The sequence below is a fragment of the Rhinatrema bivittatum genome, chromosome 6 (assembly GCF_901001135.1).
Source record: "Rhinatrema bivittatum chromosome 6, aRhiBiv1.1, whole genome shotgun sequence".
NCBI lineage: Eukaryota > Metazoa > Chordata > Amphibia > Gymnophiona > Rhinatrematidae > Rhinatrema > Rhinatrema bivittatum.
In genome coordinates, this window is record NC_042620.1 from 285315704 (window position 1) to 285329601 (window position 13898).

The 13898-nt window shown below is 42.5% G+C and overlaps 1 protein-coding gene across 2 annotated transcripts in view; it reads left to right on the plus strand.

Moving 5' to 3' along the window:
* LOC115094355 (zinc finger protein 211-like) overlaps positions 1-13898 on the plus strand; it is a 64641-nt gene that overhangs the window by 34502 nt on the left and 16241 nt on the right. For both annotated transcript variants that reach the window (XM_029607327.1, XM_029607326.1), the window contains exon 6: positions 12136-12192. In XM_029607327.1, the coding sequence (XP_029463187.1) occupies positions 12136-12192 (57 nt within the window). The remainder of the gene's footprint in view (positions 1-12135; positions 12193-13898) is intronic.

Below are 13898 nucleotides of genomic sequence, written 5' to 3' on the forward strand. Positions count from 1 at the left end.
AAACCGAAGTCCTTGCTAACTCGTTCGTTGTGAGCAATGCAGAGGCTTAAATACCGGAGGTATTGACGTCATGTGATGGGGAAGCCTCCGAGGTTCCCGCCATGACGTGTAGATAAGTGTAGGCAGCGTGCGCGCGCCCTAGGAGGCCATGGGAAGGAGCATGCTCAGCTGGAGACGCTGAGGGTTCGGCACTCGGCACAGGAGGCAGCCATCTTACCCTTGGAGGAGGAGAGAGGCAAAAAAGAGGTGAGGCAGAGTGGTCGCAGCCGTCTGCGACCGGACACAACAGTTAGGAGGCAATGTCCTTTCATAGATTACAAACTGGTTAAAAGAGAGGAAACAGAGAGTAGGATTGCAAGACTGGAAGATTGGGCATCTAAATGGCAGATGAAATTTAATATGGACAAGTGCAGTGCAAGGTGTTGCATATAGGGAAAAATAACCCATGCTGTAGTTACACGATGTTAGGGTCCATATTAGGAGTTACCATCCAGAAAAAGACCTAGGTATCATAGTGGATAATGCATTTAAATCGTCAGTTCAGTGTGCTGAGGCAGTCAAAAAAGGAAACAGGTAATCATGCCTCTGTATTGTTCCATGGTGAGTACTGTATATAGTTCTAGTCAGCGCATTTCAGAAAATATATAGTTACACTAGTGGAGAAGGTACAGAGAAGGGTGACCAAAATGATAAAGGAGATGGAACAGCTCCCCTGTGAGGAAAGGCTAAGGAGGTTACAGCTGTTCAGCTTGGAGAAGATACGGCTGAGCGGGGATATGATAGAGGTCTTTAAAATCATGAGAGGTCTAGAACGGGTAGATGTGAATCGGTTATTTACTCTTTTGGATAATAGAAGGACTAGGGGGCACTCCATGAAGTTAGCAAGTAGCACATTTAAAACTAATCAGAGAAAATTCTTTTTCACTCAACGAAAAGTTAAGCTCTGGAATTTGTTGCCAGAGGATGTGGTTAATATAGTTAGTGTAGCTGGATTTAAAAAAGGTTTGAATAAATTATTGGAGAAGTCCATTACCTGCTATTAATGAAGCTGACTTAGAAAATAGCCACTGCTATTACTAGCATTAGTAGCATGGGATCTAAGTAGTGTTTAGGTACTTGCCAGGCACTTGTAGCCTGGATTGGCAACTGTTGGACACAGGATGCTGGGCTTGATGGACCCTTGGTCTGACCCAGTATGGCAGTTTCTTATGTTCTTAAGCAGAAGAAAGAATGGCCAAAGAGGTAAAGCGAGAAGACAAACATTTTTCAGCTATATCAGTGAAAGATGGGAGGTCAGCAGTGGTATAGTGAACCTGAAAGGTGACAAGGAGCAATATGTGGAGAGCAATGAAGAAATAGCAGAAATATTAAACAAATTCTTCACTTCGGTATTCACTAAAAAAGACCCTGGAGAAGGCCCATTGCTGATTAACAAGACCATAGATGGGGCTGGAGTAGAGGAAACTCTGCTTACAGAAAAGAATGTATGGGAGGAGCTAGGTAAACTGAAAGTGGACAAAGCCATGGGGCTGGATGAGATACACCTCAGGATACTGAAAGAGATCAGAGATGTGCTGAAGTATTTGTTCAGTACATCCCTGGAAATGGGAATGGTGCCGCAAGTTTGGAGAAGAGTGATGGTGGTCCCGCTTCACAAGAGTGGTAGCAGAGAGGAGGCTGGAATCTATAGGCCTGTTAGCCTCACCTTGGTGATAGGAAAATTAATGGAGACTCTCCTGAAGGAAAGTATTTATTTGTTTGTTTGTTTGTTTTTCTATACCGATGTTCATCGTACATATCACACCGGTTTACAGTGTAGCAGAGGGGTCTGTCAATGTAGACTCCCTACTTAACATTATGTAACATTATACATTGAATTTTATAACTTTCTACAATAAAATTAGTAGCTTTTTACAATGAATTTTTCGAGATTTAGCATTGTCTCTTTGTGCCTGTCTAATAATTGGTCTGTGGAGAGTCATTCTATGAAATAAAGGAGGTAGAGAGCATTGGAACTCTGTATGTGGTATAGTAAGAAAGCTTGTATCGTTGGGGTTGACCGCAATAAGTGGTTACGCGGTTGTGTGGGGGGTGTTGTGGGAAGAGGGGGACGAGAGGGGAAGGATGAGTGTGAAGGGGTGGGATTTATCTTTGGGTGGTGGGTGTAGGGTGGTTGTTGGATATGCTTTTTTTGAAGAGCCATGTTTTAAGGTTCTTTTTGAATGATTGGGTTGTGGGGTTGAGTCTGAGTTGGGGTGGTAGGCTGTTCCAGAAAGCTGGACCTGCCACTGTTAGGGTTCGGTTCCACCTACAATCCAGTGGGTTGCTAGACCCAAGCAGCATGGATTCACCAGAAGGAAGGTCCTATCAGACAAATCTGATTTTTTTTATTGTGTGACTAGAGAATTAGATCAAGCTTTTGATATGGTTCCACATAGGAGGCATATGAATAAAACGAGAAGCTTAGGAGTGAACACCAAGGTGGTGGTGTGGATTACAAACTGGTTGACTGATGGGAGACAGAGTGTAATGGTAAATGGAACCTGCTCTGAAGAGAGAACCATGTTAAGTGGAATGCCACAGGGATCGGTGTTGGTACTAGTTCTGTTCAATATCTTTGGGAGTGACATTACAGAAGGGATAGAAGGTAAAATTTGCCTGTTTGTGGATGATACTAAGATCTGCAATAGAGTAGACATGCCTGAAGGAGTAGAGATAATGAAAAGAGATTTAAGAAACCTGGAAGAGTGTTGAAGATTTGGCAGCTGGGATTCAATGCCTAGAAGTGCAGATGTGGTAATCCAAAAGAGCTGTATGTGATGGGGGATGTAAGATTGGTGTGCACGGATCAGGAGAGAGATCTTGGGGTGAAAGTGTCTAGAGATATGAAGATGGCAAAACAATGTGACAAGGCGATAGCTAAAACCAGAAGAATGCTGGGCTGCATAGAGAAAGGAATAACCAGTAAGATAAAGGAGATGATAATGCCCTGATATAGATCCTTGGTGAGGTCTCGCTTGGAGTACTGTGTTCAGTTCTGGAGTCCGTATCTAAAGGAGGATAAAGACAGGATGGAGGTGGTCCAAAATGATGTGTGGTCTGTATCAGAAGACCTATGAGGAGAGGCTGAAGGACATGAATATGTATACCCTAGAAGAGAGGAAGTGCAGGGGAAATATGATACAAACTTTCAGATACCTGAAAGGTTTTAATGATGCACAATTGTCAAACCTTTTTCCATTGGAAAGAAATCCAATAGAACTAGGGGTCATGAAACGAAACTTCAGGGAGGACGACTCAGAACCAACATCAGGAAATATTTCTTCACGGAGAGGGTGGTGGATGCCTGGAATGCCCTTCCGGAAGAGGTGGTAAAGACTAAAATAGTGAAAGAATTTCAAAGAGGCATGGGATAAACACTGTGGATCTCTAAAAACTAGAGGATGGAAATGAAGAAAAGAGTGCATGGGGGTAACTTGCTGGTGCAGTGGTTACTACCCTTAACCAATAAGCCTACATAATTACTGTTATTGCAACTCCATCATTGCTCTCTGCTTCAATAGAAGGAGAAAATCAGAATGGAATTCAGACAGCAACTAATGAGGGCTTCAACCTTTACAGTCGGGGGAAGCAAACAAGTATGGGGTAACTTGCTAGTGTGGCAGTTACTACCCTTAACCAATAAGCCTAATACTTTTGATGCAACTTCAACATTTTTTCTCTGTTTCAATGGCAGGGGGATAGAGGGAATTGGATTCAGACAGTAACAAACGAGGGCCCTGACTTTTTTACAGTTTAGGAAATTGATAAGCATGGGGGTAACCTGCATGGCACAACAGATACTGCCATATGTTTGCTGGGCAGATTGGATGGACCATTTGGTCCTTTTCAGCCATCATTTCTATGTTTCTGTGTTAGCAAGAATTGGGGTATTTCCTACAACCCGCTATCGAAATTCTATAAGCAAACTAATTGAATGGGCTGCAGGTAGACAATTAAGCTATGTCCTAGGGGCTGGATTTTAAAAGGGTTACGCGCATAAGGTACGCGTGTAACCCTTTTAAAACCCCCCTGCGCGCAAGCCCTGGGACGCCCGTAAGTTCCAGGGCTTGCAAAAAGGCGCAGTCGGGGGCGTGGCCAGGGGGCGCGGTTTTGGATTTTTGGCCTCAAAATGTATAACTAAGGTCTTTCTGGGTGGCTTATGTGGTTCCCAAACCCCTCTTCAAAGGAAACTAAGTAATGGTCAGACCAGCTCTAAGGGAATATTTGTATTCTGTCAGGGCTCATAGCAAACTTATTCAGGGGCGTGTGGGCGGTCCGGGGGCGTGGCCGAGTGCCCCGACACAGCGGCCTGTGTCGGGGCCTGCCGCGCCGGCGTGCGTAAGTTACTACTGCCCGGAGGCAGTAGTAACTTTTCAGATAAAGGTAGGAGGGGTCTAGATAGGGCCGGGGGGTGGGGGGGGGGGTGGCTTAGGTAGGAGAAGGGAGGGGAAGGTGCAGGGGGGTGGAGGGGGGTGGAGGGAACGGGCAGCGGAGGGAACGGGCAGCGCGCGCAGGGCTTGGCACGTGCACGTTGCACAAATGTGCACCCCCTTGCGCGCGCCGACCCCGGATTTTATAAGATTTTATAAGATACGCACGGCTACTCGCGAACAAAAGTACGAGTGTGCACTATCTTTTAAAATGTACCCCTAGATGAGCAGAATTATCTTCATTCTAGTCAATCTGGGTTTTGAGAGGGGCACAGCATCAAAATTGCACTCTTGGGATTAACAGATGACCTAAGGGGGAGTTGGCTAAGAATAGAAATTCCCTGCTAGTTCTCCTTGATTTATCTGCTGCCTTCAATACCATGGATCATGACATGTTAATGGTTTGCCATAAGGTTCTCAGTATGTTGAGGTAAGGATGTGGAGAGACTATGCTGCTGCTGGCAGAAAATTTCAGAATAGTTGAGTTATAACCAGATAAAACTCAGAAATCATGGCTTCCCCTTTGACTCTAACGCCTCAGATTTCATTGGAGGGGAGGGTACTTTTAGTGAAGATGGAATAAAATCTTGGTGTTTATATGGACAGTGACCTGAGTATACAAGCACAGATTTCCAGCTTGGATAAGAAATTTTTTCCAGCTCAGGCAGGTACAAAATTTGCGACCTTACCTAAAGAAAGATGGTCTGGCTCTTATTTTATGCTTCAATTACCACACAATTAGATTATTGTAATTTTTTTATATGCTGGCCTTGCTAAAACCCAGCTCAACCAGATTACAGCTTGTTGAGAACACCATTACCCACCTATTATTAGAATTAATGGCTAGGGACCATATTTCACCAGCCCTGGAGATTTTACACTGATTGCCAGTAGTCTTCAGAATGTAATTTAAAATCTTAATTTTCAAGGCAATTTTAAACTTGTATTGTAGCAATATTTAGAGCTAAGTTAAAGTTTCTGCATGCCATGATGTATAATTTTGAGTAATAAAACCTTTTTTTACCCATCCCATTTGGAAAATATCTGTGAAAAAATATATAAGGTTTTTTGCTTTTTGCATATTTTTAAAGAAATATTTTTATTTCATGACATAGTAGCAGAGACCCTCAGAACATTTATTGCATTGTTACTTCTGTAAATAGAGGATTTCTAATTATTTCTTTCACTGAGGACTTTAACAAAATTTATAATTTGAAGGGAGGGTCAGAACTGAAAGGCGCATGCGGTTCCTTCCTCAACTTCAGTTCTACTCCCCCTTGCACGCCAACACTCTTTCTCCTCCATAATTCTAGTTGTCTTTCTTTCCCTTCAGACCTCCATTCCTGGCTCCCTCTTAAATACATTACCAGCCACCAATCCTCCCACACACTTCTGGAACAGATTTTTTTTCTCTCCCTCACACGTACATATCGACTCCCTCTAATCTTCCACTCCCAGCCAATACACTCCAGTGCATTCTTCTGCTGCCTGGCTCCTAGGGTGTTTGCCACTTCCCTTCTCCCCGACACACCAGCCACCACCTCAGAGTGCTTCTAAAGCACAGTGTGGCCAATGCCATGACCTTCACCAGCATGATTACCACAACAGCATACTACCCCAGCACCAAGACCTCTGCTGCCGTGCCTGAGGTGTGGCCTGCCTCTGCTGATGCAAGCGCTGTTGCCACCAATGCAGCCCACCCTCCCCAGCAATGCAACCTGCCTCAGCATCACTCATTCTCCCCACACATTACTGGCTTTTCGGCCTCTGATGCAATCCAGTCTGGTGCCTGCAGCCCATCGTTAGCCACAGCCTGACTCTGTGTGTGCCATACAGCCTAGCTCTCTGCAAGCACGTGTTCAAGAAAAACGTGTCTGCTATTACTTGCGAATTGTAATCCTCTGATGCACCATTGTCCCTGATACTGAGCCAAAATTGGATGTAACATGATTTAAACACTCATGGTGGAAAAGTGCAACACAAATAAAATGATTATTAAAAAAAAGCTGTATTGTTATAATAAGAAGATACTGACATCTTGTGACCACTGCTGGTACTACAGGGAATAGAAAGCATGCAGGAACAGGCAGAAGACCACCAGAACAAAGCACTGCCTCAAAAAGTACTCGGAGTAGTTTATTAGTTTACCTCACGGCTAACTTAATAGAATTAAACAGAACATGGGACTTATACCTGTAAAAATTAACTGACCGGTATACACGGACAAGACTTACCCCACTCAACAAATAAGATTTATTATGACATAATGTAACCGAACCTTTTTGGCACTTGTTAGAATGTACTCCCGTACACAGTTAACCACTTTAATTAACATGCCTGTATGTAAACCATTGTGATGGTATATAACTTAACGACCATATAGAAAAGATTTTAAATAAATAAATACACTTTTTTTCCTGAACAGAGGAAAAAGTGAGAATTATTATAAACAGTGGGAAGGACTAAAAGATTTCTTATTGTCTGCCAGAACCTTTCCCTCATACCTGTATATCCAGCAATTCAGATATTCTGTTTGTTAAATAAGTTAGCAAACAAAATGACCAGCATTTTGAACAGAGTAGGGCTCTTCAGCTTAGAGAAGAGACGTCTGATAAGGGGATATAATAGAGGTCATATATCCCAGTTTCCTGTGACAGTTCAGGAGTAGATTCTATAGCAAGAGTTAGAACATTTTGCGGCAAAGTTTCTGAAATTCTGGCAGCACATGTGCATAAATTTAAATTGTTATATATTTTATAACGTTAATTTTGTGTAATGAAAAGAAAATCATTTTCCAATCTTGCTTTGTCTTGGAATAATTTATTTTGTTCTTTTGGGAGGTCTATGCATATGGAATTTCAGGTATCGATCTAGGGGAGGAGAGAAAGAGATCTCAGGGATGTGGAGAAAAGAGGCAATATTAGATATGGGAAGTGTAGAGGGAAGGAGGGAGGATTGGGCATGGGAAGGGGAAACTTGAGGATGAGGGAGGTTCTGGAATCTGGAGAGAACAGAAGAAGATGCTCCAACCCTATTCCCCCTTTTCACCTTGGTCGTTTTTCTCTCTCTTTTTCTGTCCCCATCTGAGGTCCTCACACACTCATCCACCCTCTCCCCAGCCTCCCTTTTTTCACATCCTCCCCCATGCTGACTGGGTGGCAGGACAAGAAGCACAGCGGTGGCAGGTCAGGCCATGTCCTCCTCCTCTGCTGTTCAGTGCTCGTCTGCTGCTTTAACCGCACAGGACACCATACAACCATATGCTCCCAAGCAGCAATCTGACTTGCTGCCTCTGCTGTCTTCCTTTTCCTGATGCTGGATCAGCAGTGGGGGAGGGAGGCTGTTGCAATATGTGGCAAGACTGCTTCCTCTCCACAGCCCAACTCGGTCCTCGATTTCTGGTGGTTCCGTGGGGATCGCAGACTCTGCAGATTTTGCAGCCCTTCCCACAGTCGCAGAATCCCAGGAGACCAGGAATCCTAATAGAGGTGTATAAAATTGTGTGGTGTGGAACAAGTTAAAAGTGAATAGTTATTAACTCTATCAAAAAGTATTAGAACTAGAGGACTCTCCATGAAACTAACTAGTAGCAGATTTAAAACACATTTTAAACAAATATTTTTTTTTATTCATTTGATACACAGTTGAACTGTGGAGTTTTGTTGCCAGTGAATCTGGTCAAGGCTAGTAATATTAGCTGAGTTTAAAAAAAGTTTTGGATAAGTTTCTGGAGGATAGGTCCATTAATAGTTATTAGACAGATGGAATGAGGTATTTCCACCTCTTACTTCAGGGAGTGAGCAACATGGAATGGACGTTCCGGTTAAGCCTGCCAGGTACTTTTCAAATGACCCAGACTGGCCACTTTCAGAAGTAGGATGCTGAATCCGAGTTAAAGAAAGATTCTCATTGTACTCCAAAAGCCAAAGGCACTTTTAAAAGATTACATAACACACAACTCCTTTTGCTGGGGAACTTTATTGTAAAAGATATTAACTTGGGGATACCTTTAGAGGGGAAACAAAAAGGTCAAATGTGTATTGGGATCCTGAGCTAGCACAAATACAAGCCAGGTTCTTAGTACCATATAAAAGAAAGAAAGAGGATTTTGAAATTGATGTCCCAGTACACTTGGGAACCGATGATCTGGCTAGAAACTAGTTGGTGTAATATGGAGGGGGACTTCAAGTACTTAGGAGTTTAGACACCTGAAAAAACCATAGTAATTACAGATGTAATATCTGTTCATGATTAGGGAGAGGAAAGGTTATGACACATACCGTAACTGACTTCAGTACATGGCTGAAAAAAACATGGTGCACAGAAGAGAGTTTTAAATACATTTGGATCTGGAGTCGGATATGGAACAATAAAAGGCTCTAATGAGGTGATGGCCTTCATATTTCTGTAAGAGTAAAAAAAGATCCTAGGTGGCAAATTCAGATTATATGTTGACAGGTGTTTAACTACAGGAGGGAGGTGACAGATGGAAGCCAATTGATTCAGGCTATCTCCCCCTGATAAACAAAGCTTGTGCAGTAAACACAAAAATGAGGAATTCACTAGACTACCCTTGAGCAACGGGGCAGATGCAGGGAGCAAGTATGAGGCATGTAGATAATGTGAGGAGAAATAGAAGAAAGTCTGTTAGTGCAAATCCTCATTGCTTTGGCAATAAAATTCAAAAGCTACAAGCCCTAATGGTGGAGGCAGACCCAGATGTTATTGCTATCACAGACATGGTTAAGTGAGTCTCATAAATGGAATATGACTATTCTGGGCTATAATCTGTTCTGGAAGGGTAGAAATGCCAGAAAAGTGTGAGTAGTAGCTCTGTATGTAAAAAATAATATCAAAGCAAATGAAATACAGGGGACATGGGGAAAAATGAGATGCAGTAAGCTGTCTTGGAAACGAGACATGGCAGTTCCTTCTGCACTGGTGTGGTACCGACATCTGACTCGGGGGAGAAGAAATGGACAGAGATCTGGTCAAAGCCATACAAATGAGAATGAAGACGAGGGGTGTGGGGGATTATAACTTGCTGGATCTGAACTGGAGTATCCCATATGGAGAAATGGTTAGAAGTAGAGAAATCCTGGGAGGACTTCGAGCGGAGATACCTCTCCGAGAGAGGAGAGGAGAGGCCATAAGGGGTTTAAGGCAGAAGTGCTGCGAACATCAGAAGCTGGTAACATCCGAGCCTTACCCGTAGCCACGCCCCTCTAGTGACGTCATCCAGGGGAGCCGGAACGCCGGATAAATTCGACCCAGGTGCGGCGCCCAGCCGAAGCCGCGCGCCAAAGGGGTGCGCCCCTGGGGAAAAATTGTTTGTTTCCTTTTCATCTACCTATATGGGTAAGAAGAGAAAGATTAAACCGTGGACTTCATCACCAGCGGTGCATGTGGTAAGAGGACCGATGGATGCCCATCTGATGAGACGAGTAAGTCAATCTGCTCGAGATACTATACCAGATATTTCCTTTTCTTCAGGTGCTTCTGACAGCCCTGGCCAAATGCAGCACTCTCAATCTTTGACAGAGTCGCCTGACCAAACACCCCAATGTACTGACCAAGGGGTTGTTAATACAACACCGAGTGGCCATTTAGAAACTGGGATTACGGTGGGTTCTGGTTTACAGGTAGCTGTGACAGAACCCATAGACCCGCAAAATATAACGTTGGGAGATGTATGGAAGGCTATAACAGAATTACAGAAAGTTGTATCTTGTGCTATAACTCAGAATGACAAAACCGCTATGGAATTTAAAAATGCTTTAGAAATGCATGATAATCGTTTAAAGAATTTAGAAGAGTTGGGTAAAACGACTACAGCACAAGTTTCAACCTTGCAGGCTGTTAACAACTCTCATATTAAAGAAAGTTTGGCAAACCATAGGCAATTTGAGAATTTGGAAAATGAATTGAGGGTCAGGAATTTAAGATTCCTGAATTTTCCTATTACGAGACTCTTATCTGCCAATGAGTTGCTAAAAAAATATTTACTAGATGTTTTGTCTATCTCGACAATTGATGATAAAAGTTTTTCAAAAATGTATTACTTGATGAATTCTAGATTAAGAACTCAGGTGGAGGGGGAGGGAATGGATGTGGTTCAGCAACAGTCACCTAATTTGACTTCTTTTTTGGAATCCTCAGTGGATGATATTCCACAAAGAGCTACTCTGATTGTTACCTTATGCAGGGAAAATGATAAAAGTTTAATATTGCAAAAGTATTTCAAGAATAAAGATTTCCTATTTTGTGGGCAGAGAGTACAGATATTCCCTGACGTTTCAAGAAACACACAGTTAAAAAGAAAACAATTTTTGTTATTGAAGCCCAGAGTTCTTGCTTTGGGAGCTTCATTCTTTTTGAAATTCCCATGTAAATGTGTGGTAGTTTTTCATAGGAATAAATTTATATTTCAGGACCCCACCCACCTAGAAACGTTTTTGGAAGATAAAGAAAAAGATTGAGATGTAGTTTAGTCTGCAAATAATATATATATGTCTCCTGTAAATGTAACTAGTGTTACGTGTATTGCTTAATATTATTTTCTTATTATAGCCTCCCATAATGTGGACTAGGAATTTTGTTGCATAAGTTATATTTTGCAAAGATTATGTAATGATGTTTTTTCTTTTGTATACAAAATTCATTCTTTATGATTTTATAACTGAATTGTTTAAAATCTTAATAAACTATTAAAAAAAAAAAAAAAAAAAGAAGTAGAGAAATCCTGGATTTAATGCCCAGTATGGCCCACTGCTATGTATGGTAGTGGAATGGATGCCATGCCATTTACAGAAAAATGCTCATGTGGAATTAGGAAAGCTAAAAATGGACAAAGTGATGGGGCATTATGGGATACATCCCGGGATATTAATGGAGCCCTCAGAGATTCTGGCATGTTCATTGAAGGACCTGAAGTGGCTCCCTGGTGCTGGAGAAGGGTGGATATAGTCCCTCTTCATAAAAGTAGAAAAAGAGTGGCTGTTCCCAGCGAAGATAAACGGTCCCAACAGATGACGTGAGAGGAGGGTAGGCATGGGTTGACGGCATCAGGTCAAGGAGGGTGGGGCTAACGACCCGATGGCAAACTGAGTCTCAAACCACCTCCCGCTGATTTTTTTTTTTTTTTATGGAGGAGGAAAGCCCAGGTTCACAGCCCCAAGACCACCCAGTCTTTCAGTTTCACTGCAGTAGCGGCTCTTCCCAGCAAAGATAAACGGTCCCAGCAGATGACGTGAGAGGAGGTAGGCGTGGGTCAACTGTGTCTCTCTATGCAGCCCAGCATTCTTCTGGCTTTAGCTATCGCCTTGTCCCATTGCTTTGGCTCATTTGATGTTTGTTAGGAAGAGTGGGAGGGGGAAGGGTAGTTGCAGGGTGGATAAAAGGAGGGGGAAGGGAAGGTTAGTTTGAAAGATTTGGAACATATGCGTCAGGACAGGGAGGTGGGTAGTCACGGGAGGGATGGAATAAATATGATATTGATAATTGTCTGCTATATCTAACTTTATGATTTGGTATGCATCAGAAACAAATGCATGCTAGAACCTGGTTGTATGTTTTTCTTATTTTCGAATAGAAAGGTTTAACATTAAATAAAAGTGAGAATGATTAACAGGTTATCTAATCAACACATCTGTTTTGTCCTCAGACATTAAACAAGAGCGAGAGTCTTATTCCATACATCAGGAGTCCCATAATCCCACCAGTAAGTAAGAAATGCTAATTGAATTGGGTAGCTGGGTTAGTTAAAACCCATTATAATTTGGTAAACCTTATTCTAGTAAGCTATGTATTTTCCACATTTCTGCCACAGAGTTTATAGTCTACATATGAGAACAAAGAATGTTAAGTAGCTTGTTAAGACAGTGAGTAGTAGAAATGGGGTTGGAGACTTAGATTTTTCAGTTTCACAGTTTTGTGCACTGTTCACAACAATGTAATACCACACATTTATATTCTTCTAATAATTCATCTTTCCACATTTTGCTCATTCCTCTATTTTGGACATTTCCTCCCATTTGGCATGATACTATATTGAGAAGTTAGCATCTAGTTCAAGCCATAGGCTAAGATAACTACCTGGTGGTTCTAGGTCATAAGGAATAAGTGCATTGGCCCTGAATGTTTCCAGCAGCATTCTGAGCCTCAGTCACCTGTTTTTTTATGATCTACAACCAGGAGTTCATCTTACCTTTTGATTTGACTTAGCTACCTCAAGAAACCTTTGATACGGTGGAGTGACTGACAAGAGCATCTTCTGGAATTTGATCCAAGTGTATAAAATCCTCTTGCACTAAAAATGCACTCACCATACCAAGGAAGGGATGAAAACATGATACAGAGCAAAAAGCAGAGAGAAGGCACTTGTACAATATCTAAATTCTGATATTGAGGTCCATTTTGAAGATATGGTTTTTAGTCCCGGCTAAGATTTTATTTTGTTAGCCAAGGGGTCTGTGTGATGGAGTGTACTAACAACTCCCTCATTCTACCTTAATGAGCCTGGTTCAGGCTTTTAACCCAGGTCTCCTTAAGGCAGAAGCCTGCAAGGGATTCTGGGTGAAGGGAGGTACCCTTCACTCTGTCATAAGAGCCCAGGCCTAGAGATCTTGAAAAGGCCCCAGGGAGCTGCTTGGACCGCACAATACACTCAGGCAAAGGACATTTACCTGTTAGATATGCCTGATGCAAGGTGAGTTACTATTTTGATTCTTGTAATTTTGGAACACTTAAAATAAATACCTGTACCATAACTAAGTTGGTCCAGTCTTACTGTATTCCTGAACTATTCCTGCAGCCACAGCAGACCCAAATACGTGGTGTCAGTTCCGGGATCTTTTTGCTTAAGCAGGAAGGACAAGTAAAAATCCACAGCCTCCAAGAAGGAAATAAAAATGCTTGCAGAGTTTGTATCCTGGGGTCGTCTGAAATCAATTTCTACTACAACAGGCCAAGAAGGCTATCCCCAGCTGAGCAGTGAGGGGTCAAGTAGTAAGTTAGGGCTGGACAGGCCAGCAGGTATGTTTTTTGTTTTTTCTGCCTTGTGTGAGTTATCTGTTTGGGAGCTGGCCCCAAAGGGAGATAAAATAGAGCAGGTAATACAGATCTTGGTGACAGGACAGCAATAGCAGCAAAAAGCTGTATAAACACAAATAGATAACCAGCAGCGGCTACAAGACCAATTAACGCAACAAGGTGCAGTCTTAACTCATCTAGCTGTGGCCGTACATTTGGCTATGTCTAGAATACCTCAGGCACCTTCACCTTCAATATTCTGTTTAAAAGAGAATCCGGAAGTCTTGTTGAAGAACTTTGAACAGACCACCCACCTATCAGCCTGGCTGGAGACCAGCTGGACATCGTACTTGGCTAATTTTCTCACCAGCAAAAGTCAAGCGGCGTTTCAGCCCT